This window comes from Pyrgilauda ruficollis, unplaced genomic scaffold (assembly GCF_017590135.1).
Source record: "Pyrgilauda ruficollis isolate IOZ18807 unplaced genomic scaffold, ASM1759013v1 scaffold115, whole genome shotgun sequence".
NCBI classification, from domain to species: Eukaryota; Metazoa; Chordata; class Aves; order Passeriformes; family Passeridae; genus Pyrgilauda; species Pyrgilauda ruficollis.
This window is the reverse complement of record NW_024509766.1, coordinates 788,579-815,227: the sequence shown is the minus strand read 5'-3', so window position 1 is coordinate 815,227 and position 26,649 is coordinate 788,579. Positions and strand designations below refer to the sequence as shown.

The 26,649-nt window shown below is 44.8% G+C and overlaps 2 protein-coding genes across 2 annotated transcripts; one reads left to right on the top strand and one right to left on the bottom strand.

The window, feature by feature from the left end:
- The first annotated feature begins 149 nt into the window (after positions 1–149).
- SAFB2 (scaffold attachment factor B2) lies at positions 150–15,079 on the top strand. Its single transcript, XM_041480807.1, has 18 exons — positions 150–350; positions 1,203–1,290; positions 2,726–2,790; positions 2,877–3,223; positions 5,062–5,108; positions 5,511–5,611; positions 6,452–6,601; positions 6,706–6,806; positions 7,260–7,396; positions 7,917–8,005; positions 8,516–8,652; positions 9,232–9,525; positions 10,365–10,502; positions 11,214–11,253; positions 11,985–12,097; positions 12,828–12,940; positions 13,136–13,202; positions 14,687–15,079. Exons 1-18 carry the CDS (start codon positions 156–158, stop codon positions 14,805–14,807), a joined length of 2,343 nt encoding a protein of 780 aa, XP_041336741.1. The 5' UTR covers positions 150–155; the 3' UTR covers positions 14,808–15,079.
- A 4,643-nt stretch (positions 15,080–19,722) lies between these two features.
- On the bottom strand, positions 19,723–25,303 carry SLC35E1 (solute carrier family 35 member E1). The gene is made up of 7 exons (XM_041480797.1): positions 25,080–25,303; positions 24,670–25,043; positions 23,932–24,002; positions 23,475–23,612; positions 22,752–22,877; positions 21,934–22,179; positions 19,723–20,731 (listed from the first exon to the last, which is right to left on the bottom strand). The coding sequence occupies exons 1-7, from the start codon at positions 25,301–25,303 to the stop codon at positions 20,504–20,506; spliced, it is 1,407 nt and encodes a 468-aa protein (XP_041336731.1). The 3' UTR covers positions 19,723–20,503.
- Between the last annotated feature and the right edge of the window lie 1,346 nt (positions 25,304–26,649).

Here is a 26,649-nt window from a genome sequence, read left to right as displayed (position 1 = left end):
GCGCGCATGCGCGCTGCGCCTCCCTCACTTTCCCGCCCCCTCGCTCTCCCCTGCGCCCCGGGTCTCCTCCATTTTGTGCTGCGGCGGCCGCTGCGGCTCTCCCGCCTCGCCTTCACCCCGCCTTGCCCCGCGCCAGCGAGTCCAAACCACGGCCCATGGCGGAGAGTCACTCACCGGCCGGGCTGGGGGAGCCTGCGTCCCTGGCTGGGCCTGGCGTCCCCGGTTCGGAGTCGGAAAGCCGGCGGCGGCCGCTGAGCGAGCTGCGCGTGATAGACCTGCGGGCCGAGCTCCGGCAGCGCAACCTGGACAGCGGCGGCAACAAGAGCGTCCTCATGGAGCGGCTGAGGAAGGTGAGGGCGGCCGGGGGTGCCTCAGGGTGGGTGGAACTGCTGCGACCCCGGCCCGGCGGGCACCGCTGAGGAAAATGGCGCCAAAGAGCGCCCGGGGCCGGGGCCCGGCGGGATCGGTGCGAGCGTTCGGGGCCCGGCGGGATCGGTGCGAGCGTTCGGGGCCCGGCGGGATCGGTGCGAGCGGTCGGGGCCCGGCGGGATCGGTGCGAGCGGTCGGTGCCCGGCGGGGCCCGGCCTGCGCTGGGCCGGCCCAGGCTCGCCCTGTGACCGCTGCTGGCACCGAGTGTCGCCGAGCCCGCTCCGATCGCAGCGCTCGGTGTCTGCCGTGGCGCTCGGCTGGGTATTCCCAGCTTGGTGCACCGGAGTTCTGCTGTTCTCTGAGCTGCTGGATTTAGGGTGCTGTGCGCTTTCTGGGGGGATTTTTGCTGCGTACTGGTGTTTTTGTGGTAGCCCTTTCACTGTATCCTCATCACACCGTTTCCCGTGTTAATACCATGAGGAATCCCTTCTCTGATCTGCTTGCTGTGTCCCAGAGCCGAGGATTTTACCCTGTCACAAAACCCGTGTGTCTGTGAACAGTTCCAAATGCTGTAGGATTGACGATGAAGAGTTCTAAATGCTGAAAGGCTTTTTTTTGCTGACTATTTTCCCAAAACCTTACACCAACACATTACTGCCTTCTCCCTGCTTGTTGCTTTGCTCTGGTGGTTTTTTGTTTGTGTATCTAAGTTGCTGATTCATGGTTTGGAATTTTTCAGCCTCTGGTGTGCAGCTCTTAAACTCAGCACAAACGTACAAATGATTTTTTTAATGTCTGTTTTTATATCTGTCTTTCTCTTTTGCCCCTATTAGGCTATTGAGGAGGAAGGAGGGAATCCTGATGAAATTCCAGTGGTTTCAGAAAATATCATGAAGAAAACTCCAAAAAGAAGCAGCAAAGGTACAAGGCAGTTAGAGAGACTTTCCACCTTATCATCCTTGAGTTTTCAAGCAAGTTTACTCATGGAATGAAACTTTTATTATCTTTTTTTTTTTGTTACTGATACTCTTTCCCACATTTGTTCTCAGGTTTCTAGGCATGGGTGATAAAATTCAAGTTAGCAGCCATTTATTTAGAGAATTTCATGTGATTTTGTAAGGGAGGAAATGTTGAAGGGTCTGTTGGTTTGTTCTCAGAGTTCCCAGAAATTTGTATTAGGAATTACCAAGTAACACTGAAGCAGTGTCAGTGTTTTTAATACTTTTTAAATGTAGAAATGTAGAGTTTCTAGCAAATGCAAAATAAGCTCTGTAGTGTTATGCTTCATAGCTGAAGCAGTTGCAATTTTCTTCTCAGAAGACAAATTTTTAATCCATTTCTGAAGTCAGATATGTTTTCAAGGCCTTATGTTTGGTTTTTGTAGTGGTGGGACAGTCTTAAGTAATCCTTATTTTCAGAAAATAATTTACTGTTTTTCTAAAATTAGTTAATTAACACCATTCGATTTTATTTTGTAAACAAATAGTGTTTAAACTTTGCATTGGAGCTGAGCAAAATAACTAGTTCAGCTAGAGTATTTTTATTACTAGACTTGGTTTACAGAAAACGTATATTTTGTGTAAACTGTAAATGTAAACTGTTTTGCTAGCTTATTTGTTTGATTTTTGTCATTACACCTGATTGGGAGTGATGGTGCAATTGCTTGCAGGTTAAAATGTGAAATCTTCACCACATAGAGGGCAAATGTCACGACTCTGGGTGAAAGAGATCTTCTAAATCATATTAATTTCCAAGTCTCAGAAAAACACCTGATGTTGTATTGCAGCACTTTTAGTGTGGGGATGGAAATAGATGAAATATTCCTCTTGGCTCTAAAATCCTTCTCACTTTTCAGTTGTAATGTGCTTGTAGTTTTTGAGGAAAAGAAGATTCATAAAAGGTCAAACAGCTGCTTAGATCTGAGTTTGAGGAGTTGCTCCTTGGTGCTGAGGCTGGTGTAGTGTTTTCAGTAATTTCAGTAATTCCATTAATTGGGCTAATTCACATCCAGCTGGTGGGCAGAGCACTGCAGTGAAACCCACAGGTAAAGTGGGGTTATTTCAGTATTTTGTGCTGTGTTTTGTTTGGATGGGTTTTTTTTCCTTCTCATAAATGTCTGTAAAGAAATGAAAGGTTGAGGTAATAAATTGCTGCAATCTGAGCTGAGCCCAGCGTTCTGGGGAGGTCACAGAGCTTGAGCTCCTGCCAGGTGTTGGACTGTGGCCTGTTTGTCACTTACTGGGGTGGTCACAAACAGGGAAAAACCTGAAGGGAGCACCAACTCTGATTAAAAAGTAAAGCTTGAGGGGTACAACTATAATTTCTGCTCTCATTCTAATGATGATATTGTTGTTAGGACGTAGAGCAGATGAAGAGGGAGTGGAGGACAATGGCCTGGAGGAGGATTCTGGAGATGGACAGGTACAGGGGGCTGCCTCTGCAGGGGATGGTGGCAGATGGCTCTCAAGTCACCCTGACTGTGACATGTGCTTTTTTTCTTTTCACAGGACGATATGGAAGCAAGTTTGGATAACTTGCAGGATATTGACATGATGGATATTAGTGTGTTAGATGAAGCTGAAATAGATAATGGCAATGCAGTAGATTGTGGAGATGATTACAGTGCCCATAATATTCTTGACTCGCTGTCTGATAGTAAAGAAAATGCTGATGCAGAAGTGAAAGAATTTCCAGATCAGCCTGCAGAGTATGCTGTAGGTAACTTGGAGGCATCCCCACAATTTTCAGAAATTAAAGAAGAATCAAGAGAAATACCAATAGTGATGGTAGGCATCTCTCATGTGTATGGAATCAGGGTTTTCTTTTTAAAATTTATTTATTTCTGGATTAAATAGCAAAATGCTGAGGCTAAAAGAGTGCTTGGGAAAATAGCTAAAGAGTACTTGGGAGAATTTGGAGCTGTACTGGTTCTTATGGTCATTGCTTTTCTTTTTACATATTTGTGGAAATCAATGTCTTAATTTTTAAAATACTTACATGATTGTACACATGTGATTTTATTAACAGCAGTTTACAGAGCATTTGTTTTTAATCATGCTTTGAACTCTGCTTCACCTTATTAATTATAATATGCATATTATTCCTATTTTAAGATCTTTATTTTAGAGAACATGTGATGCGTACAAATAGTGTAGCTTGCTTTCTTCTCAACTGAACAGCACCATCCAGGGAATGATATTCAAGGTTATTTTTCTGCTAAGATTGGGCCTTGCAGTTACTCAGTTGCTGAAATATTTTCATATTGGCTTACTGTGTTCATCTGGCTGTTGACACTGGGGTAGAGGATAATCCCTTCCCCCAGAATCAAGTGCTTTACCTCCTGAAATGAACAACAAAGCATTTGAAAAAAGTTATTTCTGCCCCATCTAATGGGGCAGTATTGCTCTTTGTTGTGTGTCCACATTGGCTACAAGATTGTAAAGTTGTGTGGCTTTTATTTTTTCTAAAGCTGCAGAAATAAGCTTGGCTCCTATCCCCAGGCATATCCTTGTCCTACACAAATCAAGTGGAAATACTCAAAAAAGGGGGATTTTTTGAGTGAGTAAATGTCTTGAGGCCCATTCTTCAGCTCCCATTATCTGCTTTCATCAGTGAAGGAAATAATTACCAAGTCCTATAGTTTCTGAGAAATTCATTTGAATTTGAATGTTTTCAAAGCTTAAATATGTTAAATTATAGTAATGCTTTCACTAAATATTCTCCTGTAATGGGTGGATAAAAAATGTCATTCAGAATAGCATCTTGCTTATGAAATAGTGATATTTCTCCTTTTCAAAATCTTTTTCACTACAGGAACTTGAAGAGTTACCTTTGGAGCCAGGTACTGTTTGTTTTTGTTTAGTTACTTTGATTTTTTTTTTTTAAATGGAAAAAAAAACCTGGGCATTTAAACAGTTTCGTTCTTCATTGAGGCTTTTTGCGTCCCTGTTTGGTTTTTTTTGGTTCTTTTTTTTAATGCATTACTGTAGTGTACGTTATTATGGTGGAAAATCCAGGTCATGCAGGGTCATAGAGATTGGAAACCCAGTCATATCACCAGATCTGTGAATAACCACCCTTGGAAAACTTGTTCAATGCTGTGAAATGGTTCCCTAGAACTGTTACTGCAGAGTGAAGTTAAGGAACGAGCCTTAAAGATGTAAAGGTTCTGAAAACAGATCTTGTGATATCACACTGTACAGTGGTTCTGTGAATAAATATAAATACAGGAGTGTAGGCAGTGCAAAGCTCTGGTGCAGAACACAAATTAAGGAGTGACTGGACTTCAGAAGAAGGATCACGCTGCCATCAGGAATTTGCTACAGATCCCACTCGCTTTCTGGACTGCATACACACTCAGAACCATCAGAAGATGCCCAGTTCTCATGTTGGACTGTCTCTGCTAAAATAGATATATTTTTTTTTCTTAAGAACAGTGGGTTTGATTTCTTTTCCTTCCTCAACCTTCAAAGGTTGTTTTCCCAAATTACTCTTATTTCTGTCATCTGCAAAACAGAATTGTCCGTTTAGGGGTACAAATCCCTATCTCCTGTCACTCTTCTAGAAAATTGCCAATAATAGTGTTTATTTTGGAACTAATTTACTGGTAGGTATCCAATTTTAGTTGTGCTGTCTAGATTTAATGGTCTTTTTGCATATGATCTCTTGAATAATGTGGTGTTTTATCTTTAGCCCTGTTGAAGACAAAGATACAAAGACAGTCACAAAAGATGAGAAAGGTAGGTGCACATTTGGGGGTTTTGGGGTTTTTTATTTTCAAAGGACCTGGAGTAAAAAGGAGGACTGTTAATTCAGTGAACCCTCAATGCAGTTGTAACACATCCCTTCAAGATAGAACATTAAAATATCAGGTCCTTGTTACTTTTGTAACATTATTAACAGAGTTGGGGTTTGTTTTAAATAAGTATTATTTTGTGAATTGACATTTGATACTTTGTAATTCTCCTAAAAGTGATTGAAGTGCAGGAAGAAAATCTGTAGCTACAAACTCTTTAAGGCTATTCAAATGCACATTAATTATGGAGAGTTTTATCAAGGAAAATGTGGGGGGGTTAGGACTCTGAATTTTGCCCTGCTGCATTTGTGTTTCACATGGTCTTTTATATTTTTTTGTGCCCCAGGCCGTGTGGGGAGTGGTTCTGGCAGAAATTTGTGGGTTAGTGGACTTTCCTCCTCTACTAGAGCTACAGATTTGAAGAACCTTTTCAGCAAGTATGGAAAGGTATGTAGTGGATATGTAAATTAACAAACCATTCTGTCAGTTTAAAATGCTGAACTTAAATTTTGCTCTTATTTTCCCTCATGAATAACTGGGCAGGCTGAGTTCTTAACTTTGTGTTCTTTGGAAACTCCATTCTGAAAGGAGCACAGTTCAATAAAGAAGATTGAAATGGAGGGGTGGGAGCAGGGATGGAATTTGCAGAGAATATCTGTGCAGATACCTGTGAGAATGAGGCAGTTATTGACAGGAGAGACTGGTAGATCATCATGTAGTAGTCTGATTATGTCTTAAGTATCTGGCAATTAATGCTGTTTCAAATTATTCCATTTCAAGGACTATGCTTTGCAGAAATCCAGTCTTTGAGGGCAGGCTTCCACTTGCTTTACAGTGCCTGCTATCATACAAGAGCAGAAGTTGTGGAAGGGAGCTCTCTGTGTGACCATCTCCCCTTCTGCCAAATACTTTTCTTAATGTAATATTAAATGTTTATATCACTAAGTGCCACTGCCTGTCACAGATTGTCACCTGTGGGTAGAGATGTCCTGTAAGGGAAGGGAAAGTGGTAGTAGTTTTGTTTATTCAATTTTTTTTTTTTTTTTTACAATCCCACTCTCCCTTCTCTGTATATATCTGCCTTAAGCTTCTGACCTGATCAGCAACTTGAAGATTAATTTTCTGAGCTGCATTATTAAAGATCTCCCTGCCTATTACAAGGACTGATTGAACTAAATGGCTTTTAAAAGTCCTTTCCCATCCAAACTGTTCTAAGAAATAGTCATTAAGTTAGAATTTATTTAGTGGCAGACCTGTAAACACAGAATATTTGGTTTTTTCCCAAAGGTGGTTGGTGCAAAAGTGGTGACAAATGCTCGCAGTCCTGGCGCTCGCTGCTATGGCTTTGTGACCATGTCAACATCTGAGGAGGCCACCAAGTGCATCAATCACCTCCACAGAACAGAGCTGCATGGTAAAATGATTTCTGTGGAAAAGGTAAGTGGCAGCAGTTTCATGGCAGTGTAATGAAAATAAAAGCATGCAAAGCAAATTTTAATCTCTGTCTCTGACTATGTAATTCTTTCTGGCTGAATTTCTAGGCAAAAAATGAACCAGCAGGAAAAAAGCCTTCTGACAAAAAGGAAGGTGAAACAAGGAAGGAAAAAGACAGGCACCATTCTGCAGATTCCAAATCTGAGAAGTAAAGTGTTGTTTTGTGTTTTATGATACTCATTTCAAATGTAGCCAGGTGACCAAGTTGAACAGTAACTGTAATAAATCTTGATTTAGTGTTTCATCCTGCATTTGAAATAGGAATAATGCTTGGAAAGTTGATGTTTTACAGTGGTAAGGGCATCTTAACTGGCCCTCTGTTCAGAAATACAAAGTTCTTTGGTGTTAGTGTAATAACTTGCTAGCTATATTAGGAGATCTAAATCAAATTATTTATAGATAAACCTTTACTTTTACCAGTTCTATGTCCTCTGATCTGCCTCTGTCTTGGACTCTACTTTTAACTGACAAATATTTCTAGGATTTAGCCTGTCTTTCTGGTAGACTGACTATGTGGTTAGTGAGTGATACTTCCAACATTGGTTTTTCAAGTGGTTTGTTGCTTTTGAAAGAGGCATTTTGCTTTCCTGCTTTTTTGTAGATCTGTTGGTGTTAAGAAGGAGGAGAAGATGGACAAAAAAGATGATGCTAAGAAATCAGAAAAAGATGAAAAAGAAGGAAAAGAAAAGGATGAACAAAAGACTGGATCTTCTGATAGATCCAGGGCAAGCAAATCAGGTGATGCTAGCTGTCTTTCAGAAATGTTTTCAAGGGTGCTTGTACATTATTGCATGTGACTGATAATTCAGTAAAAAGAAGCTTTCTTAATAAAACTGACACAGACATCAGAAAACACCTTGAAAATTTTGACTTTAGTTTCTAATAATGTAAAAGTTTCCATAATTTTTATGGAACTGTCACTGAGTTTAGACCTGACACTATGTGTGGTTTGTGTCCTTTTTTGAGCTTTTTTTTTTAACTGTGGAGAAGGATGTATTTGTGGACAGAAGAATTAAATTAAATTTGTGTTCTTTTAGCTGTCATCCCTGCCAGAAAATACTGCTGTAACTTTGTGATAAATTTACTGCTCCCATCCTCATGTTGGCCAAATCTTGGCAAGCTATTTAAATCACGAATTAGTTCCATAAGTAATTAAAATAACTTTTTTACTATTTAGTATCTTCACAGTTTTGAGTCTTGCAAGAATTGCTGAATGTCTTTTGTACCATTTATTTTTTGGCTCTGTTTTGTTTTCTAGCAAGTCGAGGAACAGAAAGGACAGTGGTAATGGATAAATCTAAAGGAGAGCCAGTTATTAGTGTGAAAACTTCTGCATCAAAAGAGAGGGTAAGGCCAACTTCCAGAGAAGCTTTGGTGTAAAAATTGGTGTCAAATAGATTTATATGCTCAGAGATAAAGGGGTTTTAGCCTTGCATTTTGGTACAATTATCCTTTTATCACTTTCTGGAAAGCATCAGGGATTTAATGATGTGGCAGAGGGGAATTGCTTCTGTTTCACCTTTTTTATACTTCTTTACTACTGACCCAGTGCAAGAAGTCGAGTTGCAATATGAAAATGGTGTTAGGATGATGTGTTTCCCTGAGCTTGGAATGTTATTGGGGTGTGTGTTGTTTGAAGTGCAAGTCAGGTTGTGATCTCCTGGTATTTATTTGTAATATTTTGAAGTTCTGGTCAAACTGGGGGTACTTTTCCCTGGAATTCCACTGCTGTTTTTTACCTCTGGGGAAGGCATGGCAGCCTGTTTTGTTCAGGTTGACACAGTGTAGGTATTTGCCTGGGAGCTTTAGCTGGAGATGCACCATGTTCAGCTCATGCATTGTTCTGATTCATCTCAGAGCACAAAGAGCCAGGACCGCAAATCGGAGAGCAAGGAAAAGCAGGATATTTTATCTTTTGATAAAATCAAGGAGCAGCGGGAACGGGAACGGCAGAGGCAGAGGGAGAGAGAAATCAGGGAGACAGAGAGGCGCCGGTGAGTTCCACTCCCTCTAAACTTAAATGGCATCTTTTACTCCCTTATCTGTTCTGTGTTTTTGTTCAAAGCAGTGCTGTGCTGACCCTCCAACAGTGATATCTCAGATTGATTTCATACTAATTACTGTCTCAGACTGATTTCATACTAATTACTGCTAGAACAGACATTAATGCTAAGTGATGGAGGCTTTTACTGCTGAAATCAATGTTCTCATGAGACTTCCGTAGGTGCTTTCAGGCTTTGTTTTCCACTTGACTGGATTTGAATTTCCTTGTTTTTTCCCCTGAAGCTTGTAAATACTTTTTGTACATCAGATTTCTGTCTTAGGACTTGCTGTGCTCTCTGGAAGCTTTCTCAGACCTGAGTTAAGAGTAGATACCATGTTACTTATGCAGAATTCTCACCTTTACTTCTGTCATTTGTATGCAGCTTTTTATTTTCCCCTAAGCTGTTACTTAATTGGGAAGAAGGGGGAGAACATAGAAACTTCTTTTAAAAGAAATGAAACCCCACTCAAAACAAAGAAGCGGTAGAGCTTGGACTGAAGAATCTCAATTAAAAACTCTTTTAAATTAGAGAGAGAGAGAGGCGAGACCGGGAGCAGCGCCTGGCAGCCATTCACGAGCGGGATGAGAGACAGAGGCTCCAGAGGGAGCGGGAGCGGCTGGAATTCCAACGGCAGCGCCTGGACAGAGAGCGCCTGGAGAGGGAGAGGTTGGAGAGGGAAAGGATGCACATAGAGCAGGAAAGGAGACGGGAGCAGGAGCGAATCCAGAGGGAGAGGGAGGAGCTGCGACGCCAGCAGGAGCAGCTGCGCTACGAGCAGGAGCGGAGATCTGCCATGAGGAGACCTTATGATCCTGACAGCAGGTGAGGAGCAGGGCAGTGGGGCTCCAAACTCCTGAGCCACATCTCCCTTGGGAGCCTGTGGAAACGGGGAGCACTCTGGATAAGGCAGTCATGGGAGCTTGCAGCTGAAAGACTCTTTATGTGCTGCTTCTAACACTAATAGCAATTTGAAGAAGAGCAAATAATGTGCTTGTACACTGTAAGCACTGTTTGGGTCTACTCTTCTTTCCCAGAGAGGGATGACCAAGAGAAGTAACAACCCAGAGTTGTTACTACTTTGAGTAATAGAGAGTAGAGTAGTAATAATAGAGTTAATAGAGTAGTATAGTTGTAATAATAGAGTACTATAGAGTAGTAATAATAGTTACTAGATTAGTAGAGTTGTAATAATAGGGTAGTAGTAGTAATAGAATACTAGTAGAGTAGTAATGGTCACTACTAGTAATAAATTATTACTACTAGTAGAGTAGTAATAATAGGGTTAATAGAGTAGTAGAGTTGTAATAATAGAGTAGTAGTAGTAATAGAGTACTAGTACAGTAGTAACTATAGAGTTAATACAGTAGTAGTGTTGTAATTATAGAGTAGTAGTAGTACTAGGAGAGTAGTAATAATAGAGTTAATAGAGCAGTAGAGTTGTGTGTATCAACTCTAAATGGTAAGGGAAAGGATGCTCATTCTCTTCTTACATCACCACGTGCTGAAATTAAGCTGGTTTTCATAAACCAAATTTTCTCTGAAACCGAAGTGCGACTCCTGCTTAACGCACACAGATTTTTAATTACTGGGTTGATTGAGGTTGGAGAGAGCAGGAAAGGGGAGGTGGTTTGGGGCTGCTGCTGACGTGAGCCCGTGTGCAGGCGGGATGAGCCCTACTGGCCCGAGGCCAAGCGGCTGGCGCTGGAGGATCGCTACCACTCGGACTTCGGCCGCCAGGATCGCTTCCACGACTTCGACCACCGCGACCGCGGCCGCTACCAGGAGCACTGCTTGGACAGGTTGGCAAGGCACTGGCTCTTCTTCTTCTTCTTCCTGTGCCTTCAGGGAGATTTGGTGTCTTTTTAATCATTCTTGTGTATTTCTCGTGTCTGATTTCACACGTGCTTTCAGTCCTTTGTTTCTGTGGGTGAGGGACATAGAAAGAGGCTGCATAAAGATTATAAACCAAGTTCTAATGTAGTCTGCCAAGATGCTGATGGAGATACAACAGCTCCTCTCTAGGTCTATGGAAGTCTGCTTTATGAACCCCTAAGATTTAGCCATTTCCTTTTGCTTTAGAACTTCCCCTGTTTTCATCTTTGCAGCCTGGCTAATACAGGGTTTTAGTGCCACAGAGCAGGGTTTTAGTTTCTGTCTAGTGCCATTGAGATTTCTGTTTGCTCTCAAAGGATCTCTGGTGAAAACTGTACTGTTTGGTTTTGCTTGTAACTCATTTCTGATACAGGTTCACTCAGTATTCTCCCTTGGTGTCACTGGTGTCACTTGGCCATCCTCAGTGGTGCCTTTTTTACCCATATTGCAGTGATAGGTGTTAGTTTGATCTCTTTTTATACTATGAAACAAGAACTGTCTTGAGTTATCTTGCCAGTGAACATTAGCATCGAGATTTACAACCTAATGAAGATTAACTTTTCATGTGTTATTTTATGCAGACCCTGAAATTATAATTACAGTGTTGATTCAACTGAAACTTTTCTTTTTTGTTCCAGGAGAGACTGTACAAGGGGAATTCCAGATCGAGATGGGCAGGTGTGTTGCAACAAAATTACTGCTTCAGTTAAAAGCCAAAACAAGCTGACCCCAAAGCAGAAATGACACAGTGTGCACACAGCACTAATTGTTTCAGCTGAGATACTTAAGCGGAACTAATTTTGTGTGCTAATGAGCATAAAATAAATTATTTGGTTACTTGCTTGCTGGGGTGGTAGCCCCAGATACAGGCAAGGGGGAAACCTCTGAGTGATGGGAGCATCTTCTCAGGCTGATGTGTGGCAGTAAAAGCTTTTTGGTTGACCATCTTAGGTGTTAAAAGAGAGCTGCTGTACTTCCTTAGTTGGCAAATGTTGCCTTCTCTCACATTTATCTCACATTTATCTAAATAAAACAAACTGATGCCAGAATGAAACAAGGCTGTAAAAGGACAGGTGTGAAAATCAATGCCACAATGGGATTCAAAACCTTTCATTTCTGAGGAGAGGTAGGAAGCAGGCAGATAGTCTATGTAAAAATTTAAAAGCTGAAGCCAAGAATGTAAGCCTTAAAAAACTTTACCAAACAGAAAGACCTTTTCCACCAGTGAACAGCACAAAATAAACACCTGGAGTGAGCCATGCCCTACAACACAACCTGTAAAAAATAAGACAGCTACCATTTTTTCTGACAGCTCATAGAAAACAACATCCAAAAAGCCAAATTTTTACAATCCTAGAAGAAAACCTGGTGTTGGTTTTTAGCATGACTGTGTCCTGTTTGCCTTCCAGCACTACCCAGACGAGCGGCACGGGGGGCCTGAGCGTCACTCCCGGGACAGCTGGGGGGGCTACGGCTCTGACAGGAGGATGAGTGAGGGAAGAGGGATCCCCCCACAAACCCGGTTAGTGCCTGGGGGCTCTGCACATTGCCTCAGTGAACCTCTGGAGGGTGGCAGCAGAAGCAGCTTGACAAGTGTGAATCCTCTCTCCAGATCTTTGAGCACCTGCAGGAGCAGGGAGTTGCCACGTGTAGCTCCCACGTGCCTCGGGAGGGTGAAGCTCTGTAGTGAGTAAAGAGCTGCTCAGTTAGCTCAGCTCCTGACTCTGCTTCTCCTGTAAATAACTTTCATTTCTACAGATGAGATTCAGTCTGTTTCTACAGATGCCCCAGTAAGGCCTGCACAAGTCTCATTCATGGCCAGTGGTCAGGTTTTAAAGGAAATTGAGTGAGAAGTCTCTGCAGTGGTGGGGGTAGAGAACTTGGACTCACCTGAATTGTAGTGGTTTCTCTTTAAACCAGTTAATCAAGCTGGGCATATTCCAGCTGCATAATTTTCAGACTGAGGAGTGGCAGCCAATGAATTCATCTATGCCCAAGTATTTCAGTCCATTGCAATATCCATCATGTCTCTGGATCAAAAAAGACAAGTTTTGTTGTGTGAAGGATGCTGTTCAGCAAGTGTCTGTCATTGTTTCTCTTTGACCAGTTCTGATTGCAGTGGTTGGGTGGCTACAGCTATAGCTTGATTAACCATTTAACACACTATGGCATGGGGTATGGTGTTTGGCTTTACCCTGTGCTGCTCAGTGGGTAGGGGACATACCTAGAAGATGTTCTTTTATTTTTTTAAGAGATGGACGTGACTGGGGAGATCATGGTCGAAAGTTAGAGGGGCATCAAGATCGTACATGGCAGGGAAATGTGGCTGGAGGAGTGATGGGACGGGATCATGAGAGATGGCAAGGTACACTTGCTGCTTACCAGTGTGATTGTGGTTCTTTTCTGTGAATTACTGCTGCTGAACCTTCTAGTGGTAGTTAAATTACTGAGAAATCAAATTAAATTCTGGGAACAAGGTGACATTTTTATTAGGGAAGCACAAAACCCTGTATTTTTCTTTTTTTTTTTTTTTTTCCCTTTTTTTCTCTTTTTGAATTAGGTGGTGATAGAAGCATGCCTGGTCAGTCAGGACCAGGCCATGGGATGACTCGAGGAGGGACATCAGGGTAAGAACCTGTCTCAGAATGCTTTTATAATACCTTGATCTGTATAAGCCTGGATTGGCAAGAGGGGAAAAAACCCAACAAATTAAAGAAACCAACAAATTAGAGAAACACCTTTCAGAGTGTAGGAATGTGCCCCCTGTTGATGGAGTGACAGTTATTCCTTGTCTGCTTGAAAAGGCAAAAAGCCCAGAAGTTTCTCTCCCAATTTGGTAAAAAGACACCTCATAGGACTTTTGGGACTTCACCTCAGACCTGGGGCTGTCCACTGGACAGAGGCCAAGAGGTCCCACCTGGGTAATTCACTAGAAAAGGAAGAGAACAAAGGAAATAATTGCTTTTGTGGGGTGTTTTAGCAGGAGCAAGAACCTCTCACTTCTTGTTCAGTTTTTCTCTGTAAGAGCTTTGTTATTTTGCCTTTTGTTAAACCTTTTTCTGTTTCCAACACTACCTCAGAAGCCATCCTGCTAATTCGATGCCATTCTGGGCTAATTTCAGCTGTGATGGGTTCTCTGAGAGCTCATAAAACCTGGCTCCAGCAGAACCCATCCTCAGAGACTGCCTGGGCCGTGCCCAAAGTGTCCCTGTTGTACCATAGCAGTGAACCCTTGAACAGGGAATAATTAGCACTGACTCCATGATTGCAGAGGCTGATTAATCACTTCATTGTACTAATACTATATTCTACTCTTCAGAAAAACCCATCAGTAACAGGAGCCTCCTGGAGCCAGGTCTCATGAGCTCTTGGAGGTCTGTTACACACCCAAGATAGCTCAGCTACCTTTGGAGGCATAAAATCAGCAGGATGGCCCCTATTGCAGTGTTGGAAATAAAAAGGTTTTAATAAAAGGCAAAATAACAATCAGAGAAAAACAAACAGAAAACAGAGAAAAGAGGTTCTTGCTCCTGGTAAAACACCCATAAAAGCCATTAGTTTCTTTGTTCTCTTCTTTTTCTAGTAAATTGCTTAGGCTGGACTTTTTGGCTGCTGTCCAATTGGCTATCATTAAGTTTGAGGTGAAGTCTCTCAGGTCCTCTGAGGTGTCTTTTCACCTAATTGAAGAGAGAAACTTCTGGCCTCTTCTCCTTTTTAAGGCAACAAAACCAAGGGGCACATCCCTCCACCCCTCACCCACACAGCCCAATACAGCTTTGCCCTACTTGATCACTCAATCCAAACACCATCCCCAGAGTCCAGTTAAGAAATCACCCCTCACTAAACAAATAATAACACATTCCACGTGTGCAGTGGTTCCTCATTTTCCCTGAGCTTTCTCCCCGGCAGGGAGCTGTGTGTGTGTGCCCAGGGAGCTGTGTGTGTGTGTGCGCCCAGGGTGGTGTGTGTGTGCCCAGGGAGCTCTGTGTGTGTGCCCAGGGAGCTCTGTGTGTGTGCCCAGGGAGCTCTGTGTGTGTGCCCAGCCCTCTGTGTGTGTGTGCCCAGCCCCTGTGTGTGCCCAGCCCGCGCCGTGACCGCGCTGTCGTTGCAGGCGCGGCGGCTTTGCCGGGAGCCAGGGCCAGGCCGTGCAGGGCAGCGGCGTCCCCGGGCTGTTTGCAGCCCCCGAGAGACCCCCCAGGCCGAGCGAGCCCCGCTTCAGCCGCCGCTACTGAGCCTCGCTGTGCACCAAGGGCTCAGTGCCACCTGACACCGGTCGTGAGTTTTATTAACCCCAGGTCACCTTGAGGTTGTGGTTCTAAAAATGCCAGACTGCTGCCGCGCTGTAGCCAAATCCTGTGTCAGCTCGGTTTGGGGCGGTTTGGTTTGGTTTGGTTTTTTCTGTTTGTTTGTTTGTAATGAACATGGTGTTGGTCACACATCGCTTTTAAGTTTCTGTAAGTGAAACATTCCATTTTTCAAAAATAATAAAATCGGTTTATGGCTACTGGGTTTTTTTTTTGTTTCTGGCATCTTTGGTGACCTCGTGAGAGGTTTGAAAGTCATTGAAGAGACAATCTGCTTTTAGCACTGTGAGATTTGAGAAGTGATAGATGTGTGACATGGTGGATGTGGAGGGGCCTGGCAGACCCTGCCTGTCTTTAATTATTTCCTTTGTGCCATTAAGTTTAAATATTCTTTCTACATTTCCATTTTAGATTTCTGTCATTACAGGAGTAGAAAGAGGAGGAAGAAAGAAAGCTGGGAGAAAGGGGGAAGAAGAAGGAAGGAGGCCTGAAAAGTAGGATTGAGTTCAGTCTAGGGCTCAGTGCTCACCCTGTTCAGCTCCCTCTGATGCTGTTAGTCTGCTCTGCTCATTGCTTTGCACCTTCAGCCTAAAAACCTAAAAGCCAAACATGAGAATGCTCCCAGGGTCAGAAGTCACATCTCCCCCTTCAGCAGCCTGGGGACAGAAAGTGCCCCACATCCCCTGGGGATGCTGAGGGGAAGGAGGATGCAGGAGAGACCAAGAACAGGTGTCCCCTGGGGCTGTGCTCACGGGTTTGGGGCGATGTCACAGTGGTGGAGCCCCTCAGTCACAAATTTTAATTCTTCCTTCTCTTCCCTATGGCCCATCTTTATTTATTCCATCCACTTCTGGCTTTCTGTCCCTGCGTTTTAATTCCTGCCTTTAAAACTTCTTATTCATACACATACTGAGAAATAATATTAATTTATATAATAACTGATGGTTATTTCCAAATAACTCTTCATCTACTGTACTACACACAGAATTTTAGGAATTCTGAGTAGACACATATAGTTCTTGAATATACAGATAAAACTTTTGTGTTTATATATATATAAATTAAACATAAAGACCTTGAGAATGTAAGAAAATGGGTTCTATGAGGAGGAAATAGAGGTTTCTGTATTTATTTTTTCCTGTCTCTTAACAAAGTTAATGCTGAGATTTTGGCTCGATTTAAATCGCTGCCGCCGCCTGGCGGTGAGCGGGAGGAACTGCACGGTGCTGAGGGCTCGCTGTGCCGCCTTGTGGCCGGAGGTGGTACTGCAGGGCAGCAACGGGGTGACACCGGGGAGCCCCTGCTGTCCCCAGCACAGTGACATCAGAGACTCACTGCTGTCCCCAGCACAGTGACACCGGGCATTCCCTGCTGTCCCCAGCACAGTGACACCGGGGAGGCAGCCCCTGCTGTCCCCAGCACAGTGACACCGGGGAGCCCCTGCTGTCCCCAGCACAGTGACACCGGGCATTCCCTGCTGTCCCCAGCACAGTGACACAGTGACACCGGGCATTCCCTGCTGTCCCCAGCACAGTGACACTGGGCATTCCCTGCTGTCCCCAGCACAGTGACATCAGAGACTCACTGCTGTCCCCAGCACAGTGACACTGGGGATTTTACAGGGGGATCCACCAGAAGCCATCAGAACTCCTGGGGAAGGCAGGAGGAGTCCCAGGAGCTGCAGTCCCAGTGTGGCTGTTCCAAAGGGATCCCAACAGGATCCACAGGGACCCCAGTGACTCCAGAACTTCACAGAACAACAGCTGAACAGGAAAACAACACAAAAATGTTCATTTGCTGAAGGGCAGGATTCCACATAGGCAGGGGTGTGGGGTTGGCTTGGGTTTTTTGGGAAACTCACCCATATTCCCATCAATTTATAGAGGTCTAACATAAAATAGCAACAAAAAAAAGCTGGGTACCCCTTGGATATCTGCACACTGTAACACCTGTCACTTCAGGGTTAACAAATTCATTTCACTGCCCTGAACATCACCACAGAGAAATTTCAGAATTATTTTTAACAGCTCACAGCACGACCCAGAAACTTAAGCCTTGGAAAAACAAAATTTTCCCTTTATTTATATTGCACCTGTTTCACAAAGAGCCACATGGCACAAGTTCCTTCTGCTGCAAAATGCTGCATCAGAGAAAAAATGGGCTTGAACAGATTAGAAAGGAAAACTGAGCTTTGGAAATCATCATGAGTTGACCCCAAAATACCAACACTAGTTTTACAAATCACTGTGCACTTACAAAGCCCAAGTCTTGCCTCAATTTTATTTAGCATTCAGTTATTTAAAAACCACAAGCATTTTACCAGATGATAAAGATACTCTTACCACTTACTTTAGTACCACTGGGTAAAATTGAACCTGCAGGGGGAATATTTTTAAAGAGCACCAAATACTCTTTGGAGCTACCAACAACACCCACGTGGAGTGGGGAGAAATTGGTTTTCTTATTTCTACAACTACCCAGGGCTGCTTGAGGAAGAAGTTTTCCAATATTGTGATGTATTTCTGTGTAAAAAATGCATAGTGAAAATCAAAATATCTCAAGGGAGTCCAGTTGTAACCCTGGTTACAGCATTGGTGAGTGAGAACATCCACCCAGCTCCTCACCAGTGGCCATCATGGCACTCCCAGAGCTTCCTGCAAGGAATAAACCCAAACCCTTGGCTTTGATTTAATAACAGGGTCATTGTACACAGTTGTGTACTTTGCCCTCTTTATTCCAGCTTTTACCTTCCTACAGCCCTGGGTACAGAGTCAACCACGCCACTCATTTACAAACCAGCTTAAAACAAACATCTCACTTGGCCAAACAAAAAAACCCTTGCAGAGGTCCAAGATTAAAATGTTTATTACAGCAATGTCAGGAAGTTCCTCTCCCTGAATGTGGGCAATATTGCTTAAGGACTGGGATTTGGGATCCAGCAAATCCACCCCGTGCAGCCTGGCAGTTTTGATGACCCTGCAGCGCAGGCAGCCGTCCCTGCTGCAGCAGCAGCAGCTCTCCAGGAACAGATTCACTCCCTGGGCTCTCAAAGCACCCATTATCCTCGTGGGATATCCTCATTTTGGGCCAGGCCCTGCAAGCAGGGGAGTTTTGTTTCAGAGACAAAGGTCATGAGCCCAGACTGGAATTTGGGACAGTTCTGAACAGGAAACCCTCAGCTGCTGCCGAGACTACAGAGAAAGCTGAGCTTAAAAGCTGCCCTGGTGAGTGTGCAGGGCAAGCTTACTGTGAAAACACTTGCCAAAAAAGGTTTGGTTATGCTCTTTTAAAGGAAACAAATCTGAATATATTTAATAAAGCCTCTGATCTGGTTTTTATTTACTCCCTGTAGCAGCTGAGGTTGTAGGAGCCTGGCACAGCAGAGGATGGAGAGATGAGCTCAGAGGATGCCTGCACATCTCTGGGGCCCCACTGCCACGTTTTTTCTGGTATTTTACCCCCTGTGATGTAGAGAAGAATCACCTCCATTTTCCAAAGGGGAAACTGAGGCACAAAGACACAATTCAGCATTTGCAGGAATTCACCAGGTCACAGCCTTTGAGAGCAGCTGGAGAACTTCAGCCCCTCCTGAAAATCTCAGCCTGAGTCTCTCATCCTCAAATCAGTCTCTGCAGAGTCAGCACCTAATCCAAATCCAGAGTCCAAATCTTTGTTACTTGGTAAGTGAAAGCATTGAAATGTTGGGAAGTGAGCCCTAGAAATACACATTTGGCATTTTCCCTGCATTAAAAAGAAGTAATTATACAGTCATTAATACTGGAACAGGCAAAAGAAATTTCATCTGAAGGAAAGATTTCCTCATGACCTTGCTCACCCTGGTTAGGGACAGATTTATTTCGATTTTCTACCAAAAGCCCAAGTTCTCAGCTAGCACAAACACACTGAACTCCAGTCAAAGCCAGAAGTTCTGCTCACACACAGCAGCATTTTTAACCCATCTCTCAAGTTTCAGAAGGACCATTTCCTCTTTTGGACTCTCTGGTGGAAGGCTGTTCATGTAACTACCACCCCAGCAGCCAAGAGAATAAAATCAGCTTGATTTTGCACTTAAAAATAAATTCTTTATTATCCAGAAAGGAGCCAAATCATCATCTCACATCATGGAAATGGTCATTTTAAAGCAATAAATAAGAGGAGTGTTCTGTGACACACCCTGGGTTTTGTCACTGGTGTCTGGTACCTCTCTGGTTAAAAGCATAAAACTTATGCTATCAAAGTCTCACTGTACAACAGTCTGGGAAGGAAAGAAGGCTCCTAAAATCTTTTACTAAAGCAATGACAGAAAATTCTGATTCAGTGAAACCCAAGTTCCAGGATGGGTTTCACTTCATTCCAAGGAATTTCATTCAAAGGAAGGAAAGCCAAGTTTCATCCCTTCCATGCACAAATGCAGTACCTGACAGACACAATCACCTTGTCTAGAACTGACACTGAATCAGTTCTTAACCATAAATTATCTATTTACTGCTGATTCAAACAGTTTTTCTTTCATTTCCTATTCGAGGGGAGTTGCAGGAACAGCACAGGATACAAAATTTAACTTCTTTCAGCAGGAAGTGGAAGTCAGGCTAAATCCACACAGCTACTCCAACAGAAGTAATTAAGAAATTTAAAAACCCCAAACAATTAGGGGCTAAAAAAGATTTAAGAAACAATTAATAATGATGATTGTTCAAATCAATGCATTCAAAATATATAACTCATGTAAGAGAGCATAACTTATGCATAAAACTGAGAACAGAACACCTTTCACCTTTCAGTTTCTAAAGCAACAAAACAGTTTTGAAAGAACAGGTGTGAAGCAAGTAAAAAAATAAAATCATATTATTCCAAACACTTTTATTTGTGAAGGAGTTTCCTGCATGGCCAGGGGATAGCAATGTCTGGAGTTACAGGACTACATGATTCAGAAAACAATGATTATTTTAGGTTGGGCTTGGTTGTTCTCTGCCACGAGCAGTGATTTGGAGAACTGTGTTTTTCCTGAAGCAGTTCTGGGAGAGATCAATCCTTCCACTGCCTGCTCCTCCAGAAACACTTCTGCTTTGTCATCCAGGGCTGAAGGCAGAGGCACAAGAGTTGTGAATATCCACAAGCAGTTGCACAGATGCTGGAGATGAACTCGAGTTTACCTGCCTGCAGCTGATCCACCTCAGTCAATCCTGATCAGCACAAGTACCCCTTGCTTTCATTTCCTCCTGAAAGCTTCATTAAAAGGATCATTGAACCGTTATTGGAGAACAAGTTAAAGGTGACATTACCAGCATGGAAAGGAGATACTGGCCAGAATTCAGCTGCCAAGAGAACAACGAGCTGGCAGACTCTGAAAGGAGCAGTGACAGATGTTCCACTGTGCAGTGACACGTGCACCTCACCAGGATCTGCTCTGTGGGGTTGGTTCCAGTGTCAGGTCTGCCTGTTCCAGGTTTAAAGCTCTGCCCAGCAGCAGCTGCAGGTCCTGCACCACTCCCCTCCACACGGACCTGCCCCGCTGCCAAACCCGCACAGTTCAGCGGCGTGGTGACATTCATGGATGTACTGGAAGTTTTCTGATAATGCTGGGGACACTTTGATATCACAGTCTGTACCTGTCTGCCAGGATCCTAAATATCAAAACGGTTCAGGTTGTAGGCTGCTGGGTAGCTCTGCCTGCTGTGCTGGAAGTGCTCTGTCAGGAGGTTGCTGCGGCCGTACTGGAAGTCCCCAAAGGCTGCGAGTCCATTCTGGGACTTCTCAGGGGGGTTTCGGTGCCGTTCCAAGTTCACCAGGTCTCCAGTGGTCACTGGGAGCAGCTGCTGCTTCTTTGCCTCTTGGTTTGCGTCGTATTTTGTCTGGGAAAGGAAGAGAATTTGTCACAGAATCGTTTAGGCTGGGCAAATATTGCTGGGGGTCTGTGTACGCATCACAAACAGGATGGGGCTGCTGGGGAACACTTCTCAAGCTGTTTTATCTTCCAGGATCACTCTCACGACATGGTTATGGCAATGGGAAGATGCCAGCAGCTCACATCCCAGGCAGCAGACACAGAACTCAATGTTACAACTCACTTTAAAGTTTTTTGACCAATCACACAAAGCAAAAGCAAATTGGCAGTAGTTCTATCCAAGCACTACAAGCACACATACCTTTGGTTAAAACAATGCTTGCTTATTACAAATACAATACCTGCTTGTAAGCCTTAAAACACAATGCACAGAGCTCCATTATTAAGTTTAGAACTTCCCAACATCTCACTAGATATACTTTTCTGTAGCTTAGGGAGTTATTCTATCCAAGCATTAATACACAGACCATTGTTCTATTTGTCCTTACTTTCTAATTCTCATATAACTTTTTAGCTGACAAATCTTATGGCTACTGCTTAGCTCTAATTGCAGTTCTGCTGTCTCTAAAACCTCCCTTTTGCAGCTTTCCCCAAACCCTCTAATTCTAAAGATTCCCACAGGAAAATCTGAGATCATCAAGTCCAAGCTCTGCATCCCCACCTTGTCCCCAGCCCAGAGCTCTGAGTGCCACATCCAACCCTTCCTTGGGCACCTCCAGGGATGGGCACTCCAAACCTCCCTGGGCAGCCCCTGCCACAGCCTGATAACCCTTCAGTGAAGGTAGATTTTCTTAAATATCATCTAAGGTATCACCTAGACATATTCCCATACCCAGAAAAACAACCTACAAAAGTCCTACAGTCACATCACTTTTTTTCTTAGTCTTAAAATATCAGTGGCTTCTAATAAAAACCTCACTCCTCTCACACACCAAACAAACAAGCTGGTGTTTTGCTCAAGAGATTCTGAGTTACTTCCCTTTTCAAGAAAAGCTTAAGAACAACATTTAATTTTGAGAGAAGCCCAGCAGCTGGTGTGACCCCAGTCCTTCCCCTGGGCCATGCTCATCCCTCCTCTGCAACGGAGCCTTGTGCCCTCTGTGTTGTCTATTTTTGCTCAAGGAGCTCTTAACTTGTACAAACAGTAATTCCAAGCTGCTGGACTGCTTCAGCTGTGTTTGCTGGTGAATACAGCAAGGCCTGCCTCACCTTGTTGTACAGGAAGACCCCGAGGATGGCTGTCATCATGCCCAGGACGTTGGTGCTGGTGACGGGGTTGCGCAGCATGATCAGGGACACGGTGATCACCATGATCCTCTTGGTGGCATTGGCCACGGAGTAACTCAGGGGGCTGATCAGGTTTAGGATACTGAAGGCAATCACATTCTGGGCAAAATTACAGAATCCACTGATTATAAGCAGCATTAAGGTCCAGGACCAATGAGACATGGAGCTCTGTGGCAAAGCAAACAGCAGGAGAAAAAAATTATCTCAGGTTTCAGGTAACAACACAAACACAGCCTGAGGCACTTCTTACCTGCCATGGGAGGGAGGAATGTCTGCACTGAGCTCTAAAGAGGCCCCCAAGCTCTTTGCTTTATTAGTTGCAAGTCTTTTTGCAACTCCCAACTCAGAGAAGCCAGAGGACATTCCCCACGCACCCTGGGAGCGTTTGTTCCTGCCTCCAGCTCCCAACTCCTGAAATTTATGCTGTCCATAAACTGCCTCTCCTAACCCTGACAGGAATCCTCACAATAAACACTTTGTTAACTCATGTGAAACAATTTGCAGGTGTTTCACAACGCTTCCTCCCACACTGACAAGAACTACACTGAAACACTTCAGAGCACTTTTCTGGTTGGGTGCTGCAGTTTGTTTGGTTTTTTTGTTTTTTTTTTTCTCTCTTTTCTTTCATAATAGCAAACAGTTCTTCAAATTCCCTGGTTGGGTGCTGCAGTTTGTTTTTTTTTTTTTCTCTCTCTCTTTTCTTTCATAATAGCAAACAGTTCTTCAAATTCAGCACTTACCAAGTCATTCTCTACCAAGAAGGAAGAAAGATCCACCAGAACCCACGTTGGGATCATGAAGAACACAGCGTGGCACCCCAGGATGTTCAGCAACCGAAGGTGATGAATTCTGGAATCTCTCAGCACCTGACAAGAGCCATTATTGAACAGCAGTCAGGAAACAAACTGCTTTAGGGGACAGGTAAGTTAGGAAAATGAGTAAATACCCTTATAGTATTAATTTCCTATTAGGGTGATCAAAGAAAACCTGATGTCTCTTTGAAAAACAATGGTTTTTTTGGGTGGTGGCTCTTAGTATCATTAAGATATTAAAATTAAAATTAATAGTTCTACAAAACAGAAACCATTTTGTATCAAAATAGAGCCAAACCACACACTTTAATTTTGTTACTGTGGTTTCAAGGAGTGCCCAGTGTTGACAGTGACTTGTTCAGCACAGATGAATGATTTGATATAACAAGACACATTAAATGTTGAATTTAAGCACTATTGAATTGCCATCAGAAAAAAACAAATCCATGTTGAAGAGTAAAGAAAGGGCTCAGGATAAACTCAGTGTAACAGCTTCAACAGGTAGGAAGAGCTGCAGGGAATACACAAAATAACAACCATCCCTCTGGGTTCATCTGACAGCAAAGCCAACCAAAAAAACCCCATTTATGTAATTGAAATGACACCCTGTCCTGCTGAAGAGTGACACCAGAGCTGTGAACAGAGCTGTACCTTCTTTGAGAAGATGTTCTGAAGTGAAAAGCAGAGGGTAGCAGCAAGTGCACTGATGAGTCCCCACATGTCAAAGGACAGCTCTGTGACCGTGGCCAGCAGCACACCAGTGATGATGGGGATCAGAGACAGGTACACCTGCAGCAGGGACAGAGGGGTAAATGGCATCTGCTAAGAATTTTCAACGAGTTTATACATCCTGCTGATTTAGGGATCAACCCTTTTACTACTAGTTCAAGGAAAAGTGACTTCAGTAGACACTGACAACTCCAGTGCATCAGACAGCATCACCCTGGTCATTGTTTAGATGTATTTTATACTCACAATAAAAGGAAAAGTGATTTTAAAATCTGCATGATCTAATTCCAGTCACAAAATCCACCCAAAGCCTGAGCTCTGCTGCCCCCAGCCAGCACAGCAGCACCAAGAGAAGAAACCTCAGCAAACCTGTCCGCACCTTCGTCGTCTGCTTTTCCTTCATGATGATCCGTGACAGCAGCACCACCCAGATCGGCATCGTGGCTTTCACTGGGGACAGCAAGAAAACATCACTGGGGACTGGGACAACTCCAGCAACCACCGTGAGCAGAGGGATGGAGCAGGGGCTCAGCCCAGCCCAGCATGGGTCCTCCCTCCCTGTCACTGTCCTGGCCACTTGTACCAAGTGGATCTTGGAGCTCTGGGTACCCACAGGGCACACACCAGGGCACTGCCCCTGGATCTGCTGCCAGCACACACTGGGCACAGCTCTGGGAACCTACAGAACACACAGTGGGCACTGGGACAGCACATTGGATACCTGTATGAGCACTATGGGTACTGGGACACTGCACTGGGCACCCACAGTGGGTACTGGGACATGGCACTGGATACCTGTATGGGCACAGGGGGGTACTGGGACACTGCACTGGGCACCCACCCCACATACTGGGTACTGGGACACTGCACTGGGCACCCACAGCACATACTGGGTACTGGGACACTGCACTGGGCACTCACCCTGGGTACTGGACACTGCACTGGGCACCCACCCTGGGTACCGGGACACTGCCCCAGGTGCCCACAGCAGCACACACCGGGCTGCAGGTCACCCCACTGAGCAGGAATCCCCGCTGGCCCCCAGGACACCCCCGCGGGCAGCTCCTTCCGAGCCCAGCCGGCGCCGGGGCATCCCCCGGGCAGCCGCAGCCCTCACCTGTGTGCGCGTAGGACACGGGGACCCTCCAGAGCGAGACGTGCGCGGACACGGAGGCGAAGTACTTGCCGAAGGCCAGCGGGAGGATGTAGCGGGGGTAGGCGCGGGGCGGCAGCTGCGCGGGGCCGGCGGGCGGGACGCGCCAGGCGCGGAGCAGCGGCGGCAGGAGCCCGCACAGCCCCAGGATGTGGAACAGCGAGACGGTGACGGGCCGCGGGAAGCCGCCGAGCAGCAGCTTGTTGACCACGTTGCCGCCGGCGCTCAGCCCGTACCAGGCGAGGCACAGCGCCGACACCCGCGCCCCCTCACGCAGCGCCGGCCCGCGCCCGCCCCGCGCCGCCCCCGCCCCGCCCGCCCCGCTCCGCCCGGCCCCGCTCGGCCATGGAGCCCCGGGGGCTGCCGTGACTCACCCGGCACGGCGCTCGGGGCAGCGGAGCCGCCTCCAGGGAGGCAGCGCCGGCCCTTGGCCAGCGCAGCGCCGGGGCAGGGACGGAGCGAAGGTCGCGGGCTCGCAGGCACCGGGACGATCGCTCCCGACCTTTAAAACTAAGGCGAGGAAGGCGTAGCGCCGGCCGGGGTAAAGGATGGGTGAGTACCTGGCAGGCAGGAGGGGGTGATGTAGAGCCCGCTTCATCCATGCACCCTGTCAAGAGACATTCCTGCAGGATTAATTTGCCCATAAAACCGCGCACTTTAGGTGATGGCGACTCCCCAGAGATTTGCTGATGAGCCATTTCGTGTCATCCGTTGACAAGGAAGAAATGGCAGTGTTTTAACTTCAGGTTTTAGGATTAGAAGGAAAATTTTTCCGAGAGAGGTGGGAGAAGGCAGCAGAGAAACTGAGTCATGCACAAATGAGAGTACACAGCAGGTACGCACATGGTAAACTTCATTTGAACTTGTTTACAAAATTGACAAAAAAATATCACCTTGTAAACTTATTCACATTTGTTGGAGCTCACAGAACTGGTTATACTGGCATGCTGAAATAAAGATTGTCAAGCCTCATCTCACCCTGGAGGACACACAAGTGAGTTGACCCTTTACAGCAGCAACAAACTCAGCAAGGTACAAGATTTAAAGCTTGCATTGGGAGGGAATTTCTCCAGCAGTTTTTGTACCACCAGGGAAGGGGCTGGGTCTGATTCCTGACGCTCCCCCAAACAGAGGAGCACCAGCACAGGCAGTCTGGGTGCAATCTGAAAGCTGTGATGAGCTTCGGGTATCGCCTCACCCAGTGCAGTCAAGGGCCATCAATTGCATCAGAAATGGAAGCAGTGGAGAAAAAGATGGAATTTATCAAGTAATACTTTGTCATTTCCTGAATTCAAAGGCCTCCAAAGAGCACGGACCCTGTTCCTAAATGGGACCATTCAGGGAAGGAGGAAGGGCAGGGGGAGATAAGATGCACAGTACTTTTTTACATAAACAAAACTGAAGCATTTCCAAAACGATCAGCAGCTTAACCCTCTACCATCAAATCTGAGCTGCAAGACAGGAGCTTTCCCCAGCTCTAAACCACACTGCTCAACCTCAGCAACTGCAGAAGGACAAAATGGAAGTAAACTGAAAATATACTTGGATGCATTTTTTGGTAACCACTTCTGGTTTCACTCTCAGACCTCAGATTTCAGAAATGGAAGCACACAGACATTGTTATTTCTGAGATACCCACACATTTCAGTAACAGTCAGATCATAAATGATGAACAAGAATCACTTAAAAATAAACCAGACTTCATCAGTTGTATTCCAGGGAATGAACCAACACCATGCAGGCCTGGCCAGGAGCCCCTTCCTTTGCAAACCAGGGAAGAGTTTCACTCTACCCTCAAAGGCAGGACAGCTCTTGCCAGGGCTCATCTCCAGCACAGATGATTTAACAGAGTTAACATCACTAAACCCAGGAATATTTTTGGTATAGTGTCCCCTCCCCAACCCCCTGAACAGAAGCCCAACAGTGGGGACTGCATCAAACAAC